Source organism: Monodon monoceros, unplaced genomic scaffold (assembly GCF_005190385.1).
Source record: "Monodon monoceros isolate NGI ecotype Baffin Bay Population unplaced genomic scaffold, NGI_Narwhal_1 Super_Scaffold_13, whole genome shotgun sequence".
NCBI lineage: Eukaryota > Metazoa > Chordata > Mammalia > Artiodactyla > Monodontidae > Monodon > Monodon monoceros.
The window spans coordinates 47,707,235-47,727,166 of record NW_021703769.1 but is presented as its reverse complement, the minus strand read 5'-3'; the positions used below and the strand labels follow the sequence as shown (position 1 = coordinate 47,727,166).

Below are 19,932 nucleotides of genomic sequence, written 5' to 3'. Positions count from 1 at the left end.
ACAGAAAGGAAAGGAGACTCCATTTAGTATTCTTTGTATTATTTCTAACAAAGAAATAATAGGATGTAATTTACGACACCATCAATTTTCCCTAATAATGTGTAGTTGTCTCGCCAGGTACTTTTGTTTAGGCAAATGCAATAATCCGTTTCAGCACATTTATTCACTGTGTTTAATGTATTCTGGAGCATCTACATGGGGAAGGAGTAATTTCTTAATTGGATAAGTAAAAAGCTTATTTTTGGACTGTTAGTAGAAAAAAAGAGATATCTACAGGCAACGTAAAAATTTTTGTAAAGATTCTGGCTTCAAGTAATTCCTATTTCCTAGGATGTGATACTGTAAGTACCTGAGTAAATGTGTGTGCACAGGAGAGCATGCACAAATGTGTAGTATGGTATATTATATTACGGTAATTGAGATCATTAATAAACTTGAAAACTCTCCCCTTACCAGCATGCCACACTGTCTGGCACACAGAGTATGCTGAATAAACGTTGGACTAGTTAATTAACTAACTGCTAAACGAGGAACTACGGGATGACATTTGATTTTGCTTTCTGAAGCCTGACCCAGGATTGCAATCTCTGAGTGACAAATTCTAAGTGACTCAGACAAAAGGACATTCAGCACATACTCTGTGGCAGGTGGCAATGGTCCCCCACTTACATCCCGTGACCCTTACCATTTCCATGTATTTCCATGCCTGACGTCCAAACGCCTGCACCTGTACTTCTCGGCCAAGGGCTTTCCTGGTCCCCAAAGTCAACGCCCTGGGAGCAGCGCTCCCTTCTGACTGACCGGCGTTGGTGGGTCAATACACCAGCTCCCTCACCCTTGGGCAGGGTAACTCGGAGGCACATGTTCTACCCCATCTCCCAGAGCCCCCGGGGGTGGGGGCCAAGCGCCAGCCGCCCACAGGACTGACCCATCTGGTAGCCCATCTCCTTGCTGTCCCTGCCGCCATCTCCCTGCCCTCCTGGCACTTCCTGAGACCACCCCTCCCCCCAGAAGCTACATCAAATCCTTGCTGCGAGATCAGCTTCTGGGAGAACCCAAACCAAGACAGACACCTTTAATTGTTTTACTTCTAACAAAACACTCCTCATGTGATCAAATGTTTGTGCTTGAAATGCAGAGAAAACCAGCCAATCCATCATCTAACACATTTCTCTGTGAAATCCAGACTCTGAGCCTCTGACGAGTCTCTCAATGACCCATATGAAGGGCTTGTCTCTTTCCTAAACGAGCATGGCTTGGTGGCTGTTAACAGAGCACCCCTGAGCAAGGCTAACCCACCTAAAAGCCCAAAGCCCCTGTTAATTAGACAAAGGATGTGCAAGCAAAGAAAACGTTTTAATTAAGGCTTCACTGGCAAGCCAGACAGGCCAACTATGGTCTAATCCAAACAAGAACCCTCAGTCTTGTATGGTTTGTCCTAAAATATCAAAGCACTTCCCAACAGTGGCCCAAAGGCGCTTTCTCCCCTCGAGCCTAGGCATTGGAAGAGCACTTCTCCTCCAGCTTCTCCTTGTTTGCCTTCGTGTTTTCGATCACGGTCTCCACGATTACAGCAGTCTCTTCGTATGTCTGGATGCTGTCGGTGGAGAACTTCTCAATAGATTCCATCACCTCCACCTTCTCATAGGCCAGCGTCCTGGGAGGGCTTCTCGCCGGCAGGCTGCTGCTCCAAGCTCCAGGCCCGTCGGACCCACCCTGAGTGACCTGAGGCCCTTGAGACTGGGGTGTAGACGGCCCCTCTGGACCAGGAGAGACTGTGACACAGGGCTCCCTGGCCCCCTCCTCCTCCTTCTGGCCATTCTGTTTCCACTGGGCGCCCTTCAGTTCTTCGGCATTCATCTCATCCCCCTTGTCTACAGTGTGCGGGGTAGAGGGGTGTCCATCTTCTTTCTCCTGGGGAGGCCCTTGTCCATCCTCCAGACCATCTTCTTTCCCCTGGGGAGGCCCCTGTCCATCCTCCAGACCATCTTTCCCCTGGGGAGGCCCCTCTCCGTCCTCCAGACCATCTTCTTTGCCCTGGGGAGGCCCCTGTCCATCCTCCAGACCATCTTTCCCCTGGGGAGGCCCCTCTCCGTCCTCCAGAGGGGGCTCTGGCTGCTGGGGAGAGGGCTCCACGTGGCTGTCAGGCGCCACAGAGTCGTCCCCCTTGGAAACCACCACGCCCCCTTTGGCCGGGACGGAGAAGGAACAGAAGCCTGGGTCCACGAAATTGGCATCTCCGGAGACCAGCACATACCGCCCCTTGGTGTACAGGTCAGCGGGGGGCTCGGGTTCTTTGGGGCCTTTCACCCTCTCCTTGACCATCTTGCCTAGTTTTTCAAAGGCTTTGCTTATCTTCCCTCCGTCTGGGACATCCTCCGGAGCCCCGTCCATGGTCGGGGGACTTGCTTCTCCATCCCCTGATTCAAGCTTAGATTCACCCTCTTCTTTAAGTACCACCTGCCCTGGCTTCGGGTCTTCAGGACCTCTCAGTGGTGCCTCTTCCAGACTTGCATCTGCTTTGTCTTTCGCTATAATCTCCTTTTTCCTTGGAACGTTCTTGGGGAGGCCTTTTTGTCTTGGTTTTGCTATTGTTATATCCTGCACAGCCCTGGCGAGATCTTTAAAAAAAAACAAAAAAGGACAATGAGGCAATATCATCACCAATGAAAGAGGAAGAAAATATATTTGTTGAAAAATACACTAATTATCTTGGAGCCCCCTGTCTAGCGCTGGGGTGGGGTTTACTACGTATGATCAAAAACAACAGGGAAAGATCCCTGGGTCTGAAGCATCCACAGCCCACACTGAGGACCCAGCTCTGCTGGCCACTGTGTGACTTTGGACAAGTCACTTGGCCCCTCTGGGCTTGCAGAGGGGAGGGAGGTGCCCACAGTTCCCATCACACTGGGTACAACCGACTGAGATCCGTGATCCTCCTGCAGTAACACTCTGTGGGAGCAGGGCTCCAGTGCCCACCAAGCCCCCTGCCCCCCGAGTTCACAGGGGACACTGGGATCCACAGAGCAGACAGTGGAAACCCAGTCCACAGGGCACTCTCGCCTCAGGCTTCCCCGAAGGAGCAAGGCAGAGCTGCCTGGGCCTCTGACGGGTTCGGAATGGCCTCGGCCATGGGGAGTAGCTCCCTTGTCCCGCTCGCAACCCAGGCCAGATGAACACAGACACCCCTTGCTCAGCGTCCCCTTCCTCCTGGGCAATAAGAGGAAGTGATGCTCTCAAACTCAGAACAGGAATCGCCTGTGCCCGAGGCCATATTCACTTCCTCAGATCAGCTAAGAGGAAAAACTGAAAGTGTAACACAAAATCTCACCCTGCCTCACCCAGGAGGCTTTCCAGCTTTACTCACAGTGATTTTTAAACTTTTTCATCCTGAAGTCTTCTCCAGCCCCTCCCTCCCTTCGCTAACCAGAGGACTCAGTTGCACAGAGCAGGGGCCTCCCGTGGGGCTGACCCTCAGTGACAGGGCAGAGTGAGCAGGCCGTGAAGCCATGATGGGGGGGACGCAGTGGGGACACCACAAAGCAGGTGGCTGGGAGCAGGCGTGGAGAAGGGCTTACTTGCAGGACCAGCTGCCAAATTTCAGGGCCCGCTAATCAAAACTGTGAAGAATGTCCAGACAGCGACCGCACAGCATCAAGCCCAGCACCCTGCACACAGCCACCCGCCCCTGGAGCTGGCCCTGGGTGTCTGGGGACCCCTGCCCCTGGCAGCAACGTTCTGACTCTGGCACCCCATCTCTGCAAAGCCCTCTGAGCTTTCTGAGACCCCTGGATTTGAAGGCACCGTAAGCACAGGCTTCTCTTCTCCCAGGCACTGTTCTGTTCCTTCAGGACTGGGGAGACTGAGCTGTGAGCTGACATCTCACAGGCGCGTGAAACCATCCTCAAAGGACCACATGTTGAAGGCAGAAGCTGCGCTTGCCCAAGCTATTTCTGCTCAGTTTTGAATGGGAGAGAGAACGAACAAAAATTGAGCATCTACTCTGCTCCTGACACTAGATCAAGCACCTCTGCATAAAAGAGTTCATTTCACTGGGTGGGGGGGGCGGGGGGGTGCAGTGAATAGATACAATTCAGTATTCACTTCTTGCCCAAGTAAATGTTGAGCTGCATTTTTTCTCCCCAGTTAAATGCCTCATGTTCACGGACGGCGTTCCTGAGGGGACCTAACCCCCATCTGATTTTCTCCTTGTAAACTTTTTGACTCAGTCACTCAGCACCTGTTGGAGGACATCAGTGAGGGAGAGAAGGGACCTCACATAAAAGCACTGAATTTCCAGATGGACGGGGAGTATGAATGCTAAGTTTAGGGAGAAAGCCGCTTGATTTTTCCTTTTTCCCAGGACAGAAAGTCGCAGAAGCCAGGGTTGGGGACTCACCTTTCACACCGTGTCGAGGGCTGAGGGAGGCTCCGTGGCTCACGGTGTACAGAGTGATCGGAGTTTCAATGAAGGCGGAGCTCAGCCTGGCAAAAAGAACCAGAAAGAGGGTGATCTCCAGCTTTAATTCACTGAGCCAAACAGATGGGGGGCGGGCAAGAGGGATGCTCTAACGTCCAGCAAAAATGAAAAAGGCTTTCTCCAGATTCAACTGCTCATGAACCACAAACACATGTACACACTGGAGGACAACGGAAAGGAATAATCATCTCTTTGAGCTCAAGTCAAAGCTGTGAAACACACTTATAAAAAAAATTGTAATTCTTTTGTTTTGGAGGTTTTTTTAAATAAGAGAATGGCCAGCCCAGGCTGAAGTATTTAGGGCAACCAGGGTATAATATGTCCAACTGGTCTTTTTTTTTTTTTTTTTTTGGCGGTACGCGGGCCTCTCACTGTTGTGGCCTCTCCCGTTGCGGAGCACAGGCTCCAGACCAGGGATCGAACCCATGCCCCCTGCTTTGGCAGGCGGATTCTTAACCGCTGTGCCACCAGGGAAGCCCCTATATAGATGTATTAATACATCTAGAAAATGGACATTAGACGATGCCGGTGCAGCTGTGAATGATGAGATGGAGACAGAGATCTACTTCCCAGTGGCGTTCAAGTCAAAGTTCCATTACGTGGAGGAGACCAGACGGCCTGTCGACAGCCACATTACTGACCCAACCAGGTGGTCAGAGTCACGACGGCAGCAGCAGTAATAACACCTACACTGAGCGCTGGTTGAGCTCCAGGTACCGTGCAGGCCCCTCACTGGCAGCACCTCAATAACCACGCCTGATCATCCTCTCTGTTAAGACACTCATGTCCCCAGAGGCCTGTGAGCTGAAGGGAGCCTTCTCCGTGGGGGCTTTCTGACCCCCTGCTTGACATTCAAACACTTCCCCCGTCACCCTCGCCTCCTCTCCCCTCTCCCTGCTGCGATTCACTCCAGAGCACAGGTCACAGGCCACACGCCCTCTGCTACAAACCCACTCATCCTGTCTCCCCGGCTAATATTCAAGCTCTGTGAGGTCACAGATTTGGGGGTTCCCTTCCTGGCCACATCCCCACTGCCTAGAACAGTAACACAGGAGACACTCAGCAAAGATCTGTGGAACAAGTAAGTGGCCAGCCAGAGAGGTTGGCGCTGTGCCCACGGGCTCTGCGCACCCCTGACCCCACCTGTTGCCTTCGTTCTCGATGATCCGGTGATACCGGTCCAGCTCATTCCTCAGGGTCTGCTGGGCGACCACCAGCTGCCGGCAGTCGTAGGATGACCTCTCCAGGCTCCTCTCAGCCTCCTCAGTCTCCTTCCGCAGGGTGTCAATCTGCTCGTTGTAGAGCTGAATCTCTTCATCGTAGCACTCGTGGGCATCTCTGATGGCCTGTTCTAGGGCCGCCGTCTGTGGGCAAAGACACAGCTGTAAGGAAACCCAGCCCACCCTCTCGCTTAAGACACAGACCTGGCAGGGATACCCTGGACGCAGCATATCCAGTTTTATTTGTTCTGTGGGTTTGTTTCTCTGTTTCTCTGTCAGCAGGGAATCCTTAAGCCACAGAGGGATGTGAACCCCTTCTCCTTACGCTTGCATCAGCACCCTTGGAAATCTGCCCTAGCAGAGTCTCCACCCCACAAAGGCAGTGGGAAGATGACAACCCCAGAAACTGAAACGAAAACTGCCGTCCATGGAATAACATGTGCAACTCAAACAAAGTACATTCTTCATAATTTACTGAGTTAGCATAAATCTAACAGCTGAAAAATTAGTAAAAAGAAGAACATATACTAAATAGATAAGATGTTATTTTTACTGAAATAATTAAGGGAGGAAGCGTCCTTGATTTTATTCAATCACTATGGCACTTTAATTTTCTCATTTCTGATCAGTAGAGTTACATATATGTTTTGGTAGCTAAAGGGTGTGTGTGTGTTTGTGCACACTCGCACATGTGTATAAATAAAATAACTTCAGGGAAACATTAATTACCTACTAATGCAGGACAAATCAAAATTAAGGTAGGAAAATAAAAAGAGGTGGCCTCATATTCACTGTAAGAGCTGTGGCAACCCCTAAAGGGCCACAGCGTACTGATTTACAAGCTTAGTACAACCTCATTTTCCCAAAGAGAAGAGATCTAACAGGCATGGCCGGTTCTCAAAAGCAAAATAGAACAAGCAAACCAAACCCACTTCTCCTGGAAGAGTTCTCAAACTTCTTCGTGCATCTGAACCCCCCAAGGATACTGTTTAGCTCAGATTCTGACTCAGCAGGTCCGGTGGGGCCGGAGGGGCTGCATTTCTTTTCTTTTCTTTTTTTCTTAAAGGATAGTTACTTCTTTTTCTTTTTTTGGCTGCGTTGGGTCTTTGTTGCTGCGCGCGGGCTTTCTCTAATTGCGGCGAGCGGGGGTTACTCTTCCTTGCGGTGCGCAGGCTTCTCATTGCGGTGGCTTCTCTTGTTGCAGAGCACAGGTTCTAGGCACCTGGGCTTCAGTAGTTGTGGCTCACGGGCTCAGTAGTTGTGGCTTGCGGGCTTTAGAGCGCAGGCTCAGTGGTTGTAAGCACACGGGCTTAGTTGCTCTGTGGCATGTGGGATCTTCCCGGACCAGGGCTCGAACCCGTGTCCCCTGCATTGACAGGCGGATTCTTAACCACTGCACCACCAGGGAAGCCCGGGAGGGCTGCATTTCTAAGCGGCTCCCACTCGATGCCCATGGCTCTGGTCTCCGGGTCACACTTTTTGAGTCACGGGGGACTAGACAGGTATCTGAATCCAACCTCACGTATGTCCACCACAAGATGCCTCACACATGCAGCTAAACGAGCACATTGGACATGTAGAGGGTGATTATTCCTGCAACAGCCTGATTCCTCACTTTATGTACAGATGTGGCCGTGGAACAGTGACGTCCCTAGTGAGGACACCGGCAGACTCAGCCAACAAAGGTTGTCAGGAATGGATCTGTTGCATCAGGAAGGGGGGGAGGAAGGGAAGGAGGGAGGAAGGAAGGAAGGAACAGAGGGAGAGGTACATGCACTAGACACTCTGGGAAGCCGTCCACTGGCCTGTGTCGTCCCCATGTCTGAAGACTGTCCCATCTCACACGTAGGAAGTGTCCGGGCAGCAGTGTGACCACACTCCCCTGACCAGAGCCACAGAACCAGGACTCAGGCTGGCCTGTCACGTGCTTCCTCTCCGGGCATCTGGGAAGGGATCTCAGGAATAGCAGTGACTTGGTGGTAGGTTCTAGACTCACTGGGACACGTAAGCCCAGGGTCTGAAGCCACCACCCTGGAGAAACAATCTTTCATAAAGTGCGTGGAGAAACTGAGAAAGGCAATTCTTCAGAAAGACAGAGACATGAAGCCAAAAGGCAAAGGCAACAGAGATGAGAGAGCCGGCAAAAGAGAGAAAAGAGGGAATCCGGGAGAGTGAGAAGCTCCCGCCGCCCGCCCTGTTCCCAAAGGTCATCAGCCCCTTTATATCTTGCTCCTTTGGGGGAAAATATCTTCACAGTCGAGAAAGCTGGAGACACCACCCCAGGTGACCCAAGTCTCACCCCCAGTACAAAGACACAGCCACATGGTGCTCCTGGTGAGAGGCACCGAGGACCCATCACTTCTGTCGTGTTCCTGCCGCAAACGCAGAGCGTCAGCTCAGCCCCGAGAAAGCATCAGGGAAGTCCAGATGGGGGGACGTCCCACAGGAGGACTGGCCATCAAGGTCATGAGAAACAGAGATGGGCAGGAACTGTCCCAGATTGGAGGAGGCTGAGGAGACAGGACAGCTGAATGCAAGCAGGATCCAGGACCAGAAAACACGTGAGCAGGGTAACAGGTGAGATTTCAGGCAAATCTGTTACCAGGATGGCGTGCTCGACAATGTCCTGGTTCCAATCTTGGTGCCGTGCTATTAAGAGGTTGACTTTGAGGGAACTGGGTGGAGAGTACGGGAAACCTCTGGACTATTTTTGCAGCTTCTTAGAAGTCTAAAATTATTTCAAAATAAACCAAGCGAGTTTGACCAGGTTTCTGTTCCTCATTTAAAAGCATCTCCATTCAAACAGTCTCCTGGGATGTCAAATACTGAGGCACAGCCTCTGATTCTTGGTGTGGCCACATGCTCTTACCCACACCGGTGTTCACACACTCTAGGAAATGTTTCCATGAAGTAAGGAATTTAAAGGACCCTTTTGAGGCTCAAATCTCAGAGACAAGAAGCCATCCGGAGTGGATGAATCCCCACGTAAGAGTCTCCATTTCCACGGAGCAGTCCTGAGAACGAAGCTTGCGGGTCACAGGCTGGCATGGCTGGGGTCCAGGGATCCCAGTGTCAACCGGGCAGCAGGAAGGCATGAAAGCTGATCACAGCTGCCTTTCATCAAAGCTTAGCTTTCTCCCACATGAGCAGGAAAGGGCTGTGCCCGCAGCACCTGGTGTTATAGCTCAATAATTTAAACCACTCATCAGAGGGCGGGGTGTTCAGGAAAACCAATAAAAGCCCCACTTGCAGCAGCTCAAAGGGGGCTAATGCAACGTCTCTGATGGGAGTGATCTCGGCACGGGCTTCAGAGGCCGTCCAGCCCCAGCCTGACTGTGGGAGAAAGAAACCCTCATTCCAGGAGCCACAGCCCAGAGGGGGAGGCGGCTTGATCACAGGAACAAAGCCCAAGGTGTCACAGAGCCCACAGAGAGGCCCAGGGTGCTGGGGACATCACAGAAGTCTTCCAGGAGGAGGTGGGGCCGGTCCAGGTGCTGCAGAAGCAAAGCCACTCGCAGAGAGAGAAGTGGGGAGCAGAGGCGCCGGTGCCAGGATCCACAGGAGGGATCCAGAGAGGAGAGGGGGAGAGAGCAGCCCACGGACAGCCCTGGCAGGTGGAAAGAGGCAGGTGGAAGGTGTGGGCCTCTAGGCAGCCGGAACTTCATCTTGAGCTAGGTGACCGTGTGTTTCCGCTTGGACCGCTTAGATCCGGCTGATAGCCGTCTCCCCACCAGGCTTGGACAGCGGGAGCAGGAACCAGGCCAGGCTCTGCTCAGTGTTCCCCGGACCTCGCGTGGGGCTGGCCAGAAACGGCTGAAAGATGTGTTTCAGCACAGCTGCAGGGCTTGCCTCTGCACAGCATGGTCCTCAGGGACCCGGGCCAGTGCCTCACAGTGAGCGCATCTGGAGAGGTGACCTCCTGCCTCAGTCCCTTTAGGCACCCAGACTCCTTTGGATCCAAGGTCATTTCAAAAAGGAAAAAGAAATCAAGTGTCCTTCGCCGATTACACGCTGTCTTACCAAAACGTACCACCAGGTGGTGCTAAGGGACTTTACTGAGAAATGACACCAGGGAGGAGTATACTTTCCCAATAATCTGACTTTTTTCACTTTCCTGTCACAGAAACTCTCAGCAGATGCAATTTAGAGAACCAGAACGCCTGTCCCTTCTCATCCGCCTGGAAGAAGTGCCATCCCCAGGGGTCTCGTGTGTGGTCCACATTCAGCTCCAATCGTGGGTGCGGTCCTGGGCAACCTGTGGACCAACGTTCTCAAACTTGAGCCTGCAGAGCCACCTGGAGGGCTTGTTAAACGAGATGCTGGGCCCTCCGGAGTTCCTGGTTCCGTAGATCTGGGACGGGCCCGTGAACGAGCATTTCTGACAAGCCCCAGGTGATGCTGACACTGATGCTGCTGGTTCAGGGACCTCCCCCTGAGGACCCTGCGACGGAGGGTTCCAGAAGCATCAGATGCCCTAACCATAGGCAGAACCAGCTGCCACAGCCCTGCCGGCTGGAGCCCTCAGGCTGCAAGGAGCTCCCCCTCCCCTGACCCCCATCACGTCCCCAGTCATGGCCCTGGCCCTGCTGAGGGGCTAGGCTGACGAGTCTCCCCTGGAACGCTCAGCTCAGCTACTCCACTGGGAAGTCACAACAGCCTTTTAAAATCAACAAAAAGCCAGCCGTGAACATCTCACGAATAAGGCTATGGAGGGCCCGAGCCAGGAACCCGGGTGCCTGAGATGTAGAATATTCTGGCCCAACATGGAACCCACCCCTACATCAATGTTCTCAAAGTGTGGTTCCTCGACCAGCAACAGCATCTGGAATTTAGAAATAAAAATTCTTGGGCCACACCCCAGACCCACTGAGTCAGAAGCTCTCAGGTGGGTCCTGCCACGTGCGTGTTTTGATTCAAGCTAATGAGGCAGACTTTCGGCCCCATGACCTTTGCCCCTTAGCTGTATGCCCATGAATATATTATGTTACTTGGCAAAGGGACTTCTTACTCAGCTGACCTTAAAAAACAGGGAGATTATTCTAGATTATTCCTAATTCCACAGGCCCTTAAGAACAGAAATCAGGGAGATCAGATGCACGAGAAAGGTTTGAAGCACCATTGCTGTCCTTGAAGATGGAGGGGCCACATGCCAAGGAAGGTGGACGGCGTCTGGAGTAAATCCTGGCCGACAGCTAGCAAAGAAATAGGGTCCTTGGTCCCAGCGGCACACAGAAGGGAATTCTGCCAATGACAGGAATGGGACAGGAAGCAGATTCGGCCCACCACCCAACAAGAACCTCCAGATACGGGGGACCCAGGCCGGCCGACACCTTCATTTCAGGGCTGTGAGCCCCAGAGCAGAGAAACCAGCCAAGCCTGCCCCAACTTCTAACCTGCAGAACCGTAAGATCACAAGGAAGTGCTGTTTTAGGCCCTGACTTTTGTGAAAATTTATTATGGCCGCAAGAGAAAACTAATATGACTCATGTTTCATCAGACCCCCTGCTAGGTTTTATTTACTATAAGCACATATATTATCATAGAGAAGATGCTTTGGCAATATTTTGATAACTAATTCGGCAGATACTATTTTGTTTCAATATAATTGGTTTCCTTTTAATTCTATGTACTTTATGCCTTTGACATTTTTCTTTTTTTTTTAATGGAAAATGTCAATATCTTATTTTACTATTATTAATGTAAGTATGTGATGCCAAAGAAATGAAGGTCATTTTACAAACTCAGAATTTTGGCAAATACATGAAATTTCTGTTTTATTACAGTTTTATACCACATTAGTGCAAATGCATTTCTCTACAGCTACTCCAACAGAGCTCCTCTGGAATTATTTCAGTCATCCTTGACTTTACCAAAGACTCTGAATGTAAAATAAACATAGAAAATTTCAAATTAGTAACTTTTAATTATGAATGGGATAAGAGATAAAGCCATCAGATGATGGCTGGGGCTATTAATTTCCAATAAGACACTTTGTTGAAATGTTTCTTCTGATACCCCAGGTATAAATGAGAACCTTCAAAAAACAAGGGCAGAACCAAAGCACAATAAAGAAGCCTCTTTAGCTTAAGCCTCCCGTAGTCCTAAACCTCTGACAGAAGCTATTTGCCTTTAACATTTTTCTCAGAAAGGGTCCAGGGGCTTCACCAGACTGCTGGGCAGGGGATTGGCGGGGGGATGGCACAGAAGAGACAGTGAAGCCCCCCCCCCAGTTAGAGAGACAACGACCTCAGAGTTAGACAAGCCAGTCTTTCTGCAGCAGCTACGGGTGGGGACAGGCGCCCAAGCAGAGAGCTTTATCTCATATTCTCAGAAACTAGGCTAATCCTTTATGAAACATCTTACTTTTATAGTCAATAAATGCATATGAGTTCACAGAGAGACAAGCATTCTTTTCGCCCTGGAACCGGACTTCACCGGATGTGCCCACCACATCAGGCTGGGCTCCCTCATCTCCTGAGGAGACTGGGGCCCTTCTCAGTCTCTCGGGCAGAGGTTTTCAACCTCATCACCGTGGCCACTGGAAGAGCTACATTTTACATCACAAACCATAGACATCATGCAAAGATATAAGTACATGTGTGTATTTGCACAAATCTATACACTTAAACACACATACAGATATATTTAAAACGAAGGTTTCACAAAATAAATCCTGCCTCTACTCGCCACGCACCCTGTCATTTCCTCTTCGGTCTTAGGCTAGTGCTGTGAATTCCTTCTTTTCTCAAGACAGTCGATTCGGCTGAGTTCATTTTACAACCCAGTAATGAGTTGTAACTGGTGGTTTGGAAAACACTGGTGTCTAGAACCGTGACTGGGCGTGCATCCAAACACTCATTCACACACACACACGTACACACACATACACACATATACTTACATGCACACATATAAAAACATGCACACACATTACACACGTACACACATACGGTTACTTACACACACGCATACACTTACATACACAAACACAAATATATACACACACACATACACGCATATACACACGTGCACACATGCACACATATAAAAACGTGCACACACATCACACACACACACACCCTGACCCTCCCTCCATCCTCTCAGGGCCTCAGAGGAAACCACACACTCACCAAGTCACCAAAACGGTGCATCTGGTCCCCAAGCCGTGGTTTGTCAACAAGAGCAGGACGTGTTTTAAGGGCAGTACTCGCCTTCCTGAGCTGGGGTCTTTGCCTTGGGGGACCATCCCCAGGCCTCCGTTTGCTCTCCGTGGCCCCTGAGTTGCTGCACAGGGAGGGGCCGGGTGGCGGGTGGGGCAGGAATCAGGATTCTGGACTCAAGTCCTGAGATCTGGAGGACACCGTGTACCCACCAAAAGCACCACATCTCATGTGGCTTCAGCAGGGTTTGATCTTGTCAGGCATTGGTGGGATAGAGACAAAGTAACATATAGCCTTTAATGGTCTAGGTTTTCTAGAGGGGCAGATTTTTAAATTTTTGTTCCCTTGTCCCTTATGTGTACTTGTCAAACCGAACGTCAACTTACTTTTGGATTTGGGAAATGTGGTTACACAGCATAAGAAGCGTATTCTAACCCAACGTCCCCATCAGAATGGCCCGGTGTACAGTAATGAGAGGAAGAAAACTGGAGGAATCACAGGGTTGGTGGGGGTGGGGTGACCCATGAAGCTCATTAACCGCAAAGGAAGGCCACAGAGACAGGACTGCGCTTTCCTGCAAAGCTTGCAAAAAGCTTTTCTGCTCGTTTGCAAACTAAGCTTCACCGAAAAAAGAAAAGGGGTGGGGTGCAAATGCAAAGTTTCCGCTGACAAATTCTGAGCAGGAGCAAATCCCAGCACAACCCCTCTCTCCAGGGCTGCAGTCAAATTCCAAAGGAGAGAGTTTAGGTCATGAGAAGAGAAACAGGAAGCACAGACTCGTGCGAGCGTAGGGTAAAAACCCTCAACGTATGTCCATTTCTTATTTTCAAAAAGAAGGTTAAACTGGGCAAAACAGATCGGTTATGCAGAAGTGGGGATAGCTTACCCTCGGTGGGGGAGGGGCAGCGACTCAAAGGGGGCCTGCGGGGGACCTCCGGGGACCACGAATTTGTGGGACCCACTGCCCCCGTTGGCCCAGGGCTTTTCCAGTCTGGGCAGGAAGGCGTCCTGGGAAGTGGACGGCTGGTCACCCCACTGGGGATGCTGTTTGCGGCTCTGAGGGTTGAGGACACAGGTGTGTTGAGTCTGTAGAATTCACAGCACTAGATGCATGAGTGCTCACCTGTGCAGGCCCGTGACACCTGAATGAGAGGAGCAGACAGGAGGGGCGGGCATACCTGGGCCTGCAGCTCGGCTCTCTGGGCCTGCAGGAGGCAGAGCACCTCTTGGCCGTCCTCCAGCTGGCTCTGCAGGGTGGCCACCTCCCTTTCCGTCAAGAGCTTCGCCTGCACAAAGAAGCCAGACTCAGCACGCTCACACTCGGAGGAGAGGGGCCGCTGTGTTCTGCATGTTTACATCCCCCCAAGTTCACAGGCTGAGGCCCTAACCCCCAATGCATGGCATCTGGAGGTGGGACCTTTGGCAGGAGGGTTGGTTTAGATGAGGTCATGAGGGTGGGGCCCCCACGATGGGATTAGTGTCCTTATTAGAAGAGGACGAGACACCAGGGCCCCCTCTTCCATGCGGGCAGGAAGGAAAGGACAGAGAGAGGGGTGGCATCTACCAGCCGGGATGGGGTTCTCCCCAGGGGCCAAATCTGCCAGCCCCCTGACCTTGGACTTCCAGCCTCCAGAACTGTAAGCAATAAGTGTCTGTTGGTTGAGCCACCTGGTCTAAGGCATTTTGTCACAGCAGCCAAGCTGACTCAGGCAGGCCCACCATGGCCACTCACCGCCTTTTCACTTTGTTTTCTAAGTCTGAGCCCTGAGCCAGAGCCACCAACTGTGCTGAGCCGTCCCCACGGCACACAGCAGGGGCCATGGCGACAGTGGAAGCCTTGTCGGTGCTCCCCGAATGTTCTGGAAGGAGGTCCACCCTCAACCTCTCCACACTCTGCAGAGCAGCTGCCCTTTTCCCACCAGCCTCTCCACATTATTCAGAAACATCTAAACCCCTTCCTGAGAGCCTGGCCTCTCTAGAGCAGCACCTTCTGACACAGAGACACCCCCCCCGCCCCCTGCCGGGCAGAGTCACAGCCCAGCACGTTCACGGCCACCCACTGAAGGTGCCCCTGCTCTGCAGCCGCCTGCAAAGTGGCCGGAGCAACGAGACACAGAGAAGTTGAGAGCGAGGGAGGAGGAGTGGGCCTGGGGACAGAGCTGCCTAAGGATGGTGTGTTTATTTCTGAGTCTCCCAGTGGAGACGTGCATTCTCTCAGTCTCTCTGTGTGTGTCTCTCTCCCTGTCTGTCAGTCTGTTTCTCTCTCTCTCTGTCCTCCCTGCTTCTCTGTGCCTCGGCTCCCGCCTCCCTGCCCCAAAGACACAGACGTGGGGACAGCTGGGAGCAGAGGGGACTCACGTTCTGGGTACCACTACGTGGAGGATGTGCAAACATGCCAGCCAAGACCTGCAGCCTCAGCATGGACACAGACACGGTGCAAATCCCTCACCCACCTCCCCGCCAGGGCCCAGCCTGCTTGTCTGGCCCCGCCTCTCCTCACCGCCCAGCTCCTACTTATACTACATCCTCCCCATGTCCACCCACAGGTGCTCCCACAGTGCCTCGCGCACAGAAGGCCCTTGGATACTTACTGTAGAGGAAGGAAGACAGCCGGCAGCTGTCAGCTGGAAGCCGGCACTAACCAACACCCCCCAGCATGATGCTCCCTCCTTATAAATTTACAGACGATGCCACCTCAACACCTAAAGATGTCACTCTGGGATCCCAGGGGAACAAGACAGAAACAAGACCGGCTCTGCAACTGTGTCTGAACTCAGACCAAGCAATCACCGTGTAACCACAGAAATGACCACTAACTCAAGTGATGGTGCTTAGTTACCAAGCACGGCCTTAGCCTCACCCCATACCTTGGCCTCCAAGGTACAAAATAGGGGGATATTCAGCCATAAGACCAGCCCCCCACCCCCCAACAGTACCCAGACCAGCGCAGGTCCCCATCCACGGCGTATACCCTCCCCTCCTGTGGGGAGTAATAAACCCAGCTTGATTTGACCACAGAGGTGGCCCTAGGGACTTCTGGCTACAGGACACTGACTTTATGCTTTATGGACACATTAACCCCAGGCTCCTAGGAAGCAATGCTAATTATATCCTTTGTGCAAACTCAACTGGCATTTTCTAGGACAGTAACAAGAGTCAAAGGAGCAAACCTGAAAGCAACCACCTAGCTCGTATGTAGAATTTCCCAGCTGAGATGAATAAAGAATGTGATTCTTTCTAAATCTGCTTTTTAACGTGCACACGAATCCCTGAGCATCTTGCTAAAATACAGATTCCGACACAGTGGGTCTGCTGGGGGTCGGGCTGCAGATGTGGCATTTGTCTCAAGCTCCCGGGCAACGATGCTGAGGGTCTCTGATGATCACTGACACTATCAAACTAGGTCTAGACGGCTCTACATTAGTACAACTCAGAAAAACAGGGTTACAAGGGAACAGATGACGTGATTTTAAAAGTGTGCTCCGATGTAAAACACCTATGAATTAAAGGAAAAATGTCTGCAAAACAGAACTAAAGTGTCTGGAAAGAAGTCTCTGACAAAGAAAATTATGCTTTAGGAGAAGTTGTTTTTTAGGCCTTAGTGGCAACCCCAGTTCAGTTGGGGTCATTGGTGGGCAATGTGGACAAGAGTATCCCCGTCAAGGCCAAAAAAAGTAACTCTCCTGCCTCTTAGATGTTACTTGGCAGGGTTCAAAAGTGTCTCTGAAAGCAAATTTGGGGATTTCTTTAGCTTTGATATTAAAAATTAGGTTCAAACAAACACCCTAGCCCACTGGTTCTCCAGGTTGTGGGCCTGGGTAGACTTCTGTCCTAAGTCACCCTTGCAGAAAAACCCAGAGTCTTCTCGGTTGAACAGTCTACAAAACCCTGTCCCAGCGTAACACTCCTCTGAAGAAAGGACACATGACATTTTTGTTTTAATCTGCATCCTTTTCAGTTTATTTTTACAATAGCATATCACGCATCACAAAATCCCATAAACCACATTAGGGGAAAAAAATGCATCAATATCCTGTTGCCCTGCTAGCGAGCTAAGTGAGGAAGGGATTTGGAACATTATATTGGGAATAAGGTTTTACATCCAAATCCCAGTTTTTTTTTAAATCGGCTTCAATCACCTCTATCCTTTCCCAAGAGTTTTCATGCCCCAGACTAGCAGAGCCTGACCTTGAAAATAGAGTCACTAATTGTCTGAGGTTCTCTGTATTCAAAATTATGGTCAAATTGATAAGGGGAATAAGAAAACAAACAACCCAATAAAAAAATATGGGCAAAAGTCTTGGGTAGATAGTCCAATAAAGAAGCTATACAAATGGCAAATAAGCACATGAAAAGATGCTCAACATCGTTAAGGCGTGAGGGGATGCAAGTTAAAAGCACAGAGAGATACACAACATACCTATTAGAGTAGCAAAGGGCAAAACCAAAGTAAAAACCCGACATACCCAGCGTTGACAAGGAAGCAAACCAACAGAAACTTCCATCCGTTGCCAGTGGGGATGCAGCAGTGCTACAGTGCTTGGGAAACAGTCTGGAAGTTTCTTATAAGCTAGACAAGGAAGGACAGCCCGTAATCCTCAAGAGGAAATACTTAAGAAGATAGTCAGGGGCACAGTTTATGTCCTCAGATGTCTAAATACCCACGTTCACCGTCTGAGTGAAAGAGCAGAAGAGTGAACTTCGAATGTGAACCCGCAGTGGGGGTGACCTGACGCCTCTCCCTGGGTCTCTGGGCTCCCGGGGCTGCGGGACAAATCCCCACATGCGGTTTCGCAGCCGCCTGGGCTCCCGTTCTTACCTCCCTCATGCCACTGGTTACGGCGGCTGCTTGCGGGGTGGTCTGGATGATCTGCTGCAGGATGCTGACATAGGTCTGAATCTCCAGAAGGTTCTGTTGGGGGAGGAAAGCGTTCTCATGAGAACTTGAGCTCCCCACATTTTCCCCTCCAGTACCAGGTGACCTGCAGGATGAATGCCTTCACGTGTCCCACCGCCGCAAATAGGACAGACCGTGATGGGTGCGGAGGACGCTTTATGCCTCCTTTAGTCTGCATGAGAACACTGGGCTCGATGAATAAACCGAGGCTTAGTTCAGGTCACCTCCCCTTCAGTCCCGTGGCTGCCTTGCGGCTGTCTCCATAGCGCCCTGGATGCAGGGTTATGAGAAACGCAGGGATGGGGGACAAAGAGATCCCGGAGGGCACAAAGGACCTTGCTGACTGCAGCACAGGCTGTGGCCAGTCCGCGGGGACTGCCTCACTCACTAGCTGAACGTGGCCTCAGGCGAGGTGTTCAAACCTCCTAAGCCTCCGGTTCTTCCGCGAAAGAGGGATTAGCAACCTGAAGGCAATGCCCGGTCCCTTTCACCAGCAGATCACCTGGGCCTGCTCCGTGCAAGAGAGCTGACGACGTAGCACAGCTGCCCCCTCCGCAGAACTGCCCTCGGCCACACAGTGGTCATCCTGCCAGGAAGCTATGCAACTGCCCCCAATGCCACACCATCCCCCACCCGGACCAATGACTCCTGGCTCAGGACACAAGACCAACCCTCTTGCCTCAAGGTGGGACCAAGCTTGTGGTGTGATTCATGCTCCAGAGCCCCCATGGGATCAGGCTGAGCCTGGACTCCAGCTCAGCCCCTTCCCCTGCGCCTTCCTAACCCCCACCCCACCTATAGGCACCTCAGGCTCTACTGACAGGGAACCTAGGACACTGTCTCTTGAGGCTGTTTTTTGGGATTCAGTGAGACAATGCAGCAGGCACCCACAGAGGCAGGAAGGGACTCTGATGCTGCCTGAGCACTTGCCAAGTTCCAGGTTGTACCAGGTGCTTCACCCATATTACTTCACGGTGCCTCATTGTGGGTTTCCCCAGAAGCAGACAGTTATAGATCAAAAGTTGTATCCCTCCAAAATTCATGTGCTGAAGCCCTAACCCCCAGCAGGATGGTATTTGGAGGTGGGACCTTTGGGGAACAATTAGATTTAGATGAGGGCATGAAGGTGGGGCCCCCAGGGTGGAATTAGTGCCCTGTTAAGAAAGGCAGTCACTCTCTCTATGGATACGGATCTAGGAAAGGCCAGGTGAGTGCATGGCAAAAAGGCAGCCGTCTGCAAGCCAGGAAGAGGGTCCTCACCAGAACCCAACCCTGCTGGCACACTGATCTCGGTGCTCCAGGCTCCAGAACTGAGAGGAATGAATTTCTGTTGCTCATAAGCCACCCAGTCTGCGGTACTTTGTCATAGCAGCCCCAGCTGAGTAAGATACAGACCCTGGGGGGAGGATCTGGGTGCAAATAGTTTGCTTCGGCAAAGATGTCAGGAAACATGAGCAGTGGAGCGGGGAGGTGAGACACTGTGTTTTCAGGTGAATTACCCCTGTGGGCACCAGTCCTAGCGGGCTCTCTGGGAGCCGGTGCAGAGGGAGCTGGGGTACGTGGCCACCAACTCCATCCGTCCCTGGCTGAGGCTGCTCCCGGGGCATTAACTCCCCAACATTTCCTGTGAGGCAGACCTGCCCTCCGCTGCCTGGTGCACATCCGTCCTGAGGCAGAGACGCAGATACTGCGCTGGAGGGAGGCCAGGCCCCCTGGAGAGGTCAGCCCCGGGTCGTGGCCAGGCCCACAGATATGCTCAGATAACACGGCTGGGCAGGAAGGAGAGTCTGGCGTTTGCATTTCGAAGATGAAGAAGCTCAGAGAGGTTAGGCCACTGGCCCTTGGTTACACAGCTCCGGGACTGGACTTTTCCAGAACACCAAGGCCCCTCCAACGTGAGGCCTGTGAGAAGCTGGCGGGGGTGGGGGCAGAGCACAGCGCTACATGCGAGGAGGCCCCTGCATGCCATGTGTCCCCTCAGAGACAGCGCTAAAAAATTACGATTTTTGCATTTTCTCCATTTTCTGAGCTGAACCAGTCAACAGGCTACAGCTTAATCAAGACGGATCTGTGCGCAATTACTCTGTGGACTGTGACGTCCTGCACAGATACTGGCTCCCCTCGACCCATAACCCCCCCCACACACACACACCACCCCCCCACACACGTACACAC

General features: G+C 51.7%; 1 protein-coding gene across 1 annotated transcript in view; it reads right to left on the bottom strand.

Annotated features, from left to right (window-relative positions):
* Window positions 1-1,343: 1,343 nt before the first annotated feature.
* BFSP1 (beaded filament structural protein 1) overlaps window positions 1,344-19,932 on the bottom strand; it is a 36,543-nt gene continuing 17,954 nt past the window's right edge. The window contains exons 4-9 of the mRNA XM_029221413.1: window positions 17,680-17,772; window positions 14,039-14,146; window positions 5,624-5,844; window positions 4,400-4,485; window positions 2,067-2,621; window positions 1,344-1,904 (exon numbers count right to left, since the gene is read on the bottom strand). Coding sequence (XP_029077246.1) covers window positions 1,495-1,904; window positions 2,067-2,621; window positions 4,400-4,485; window positions 5,624-5,844; window positions 14,039-14,146; window positions 17,680-17,772 — 1,473 coding nt within the window. The 3' untranslated portion in view covers window positions 1,344-1,494. The remainder of the gene's footprint in view (window positions 1,905-2,066; window positions 2,622-4,399; window positions 4,486-5,623; window positions 5,845-14,038; window positions 14,147-17,679; window positions 17,773-19,932) is intronic.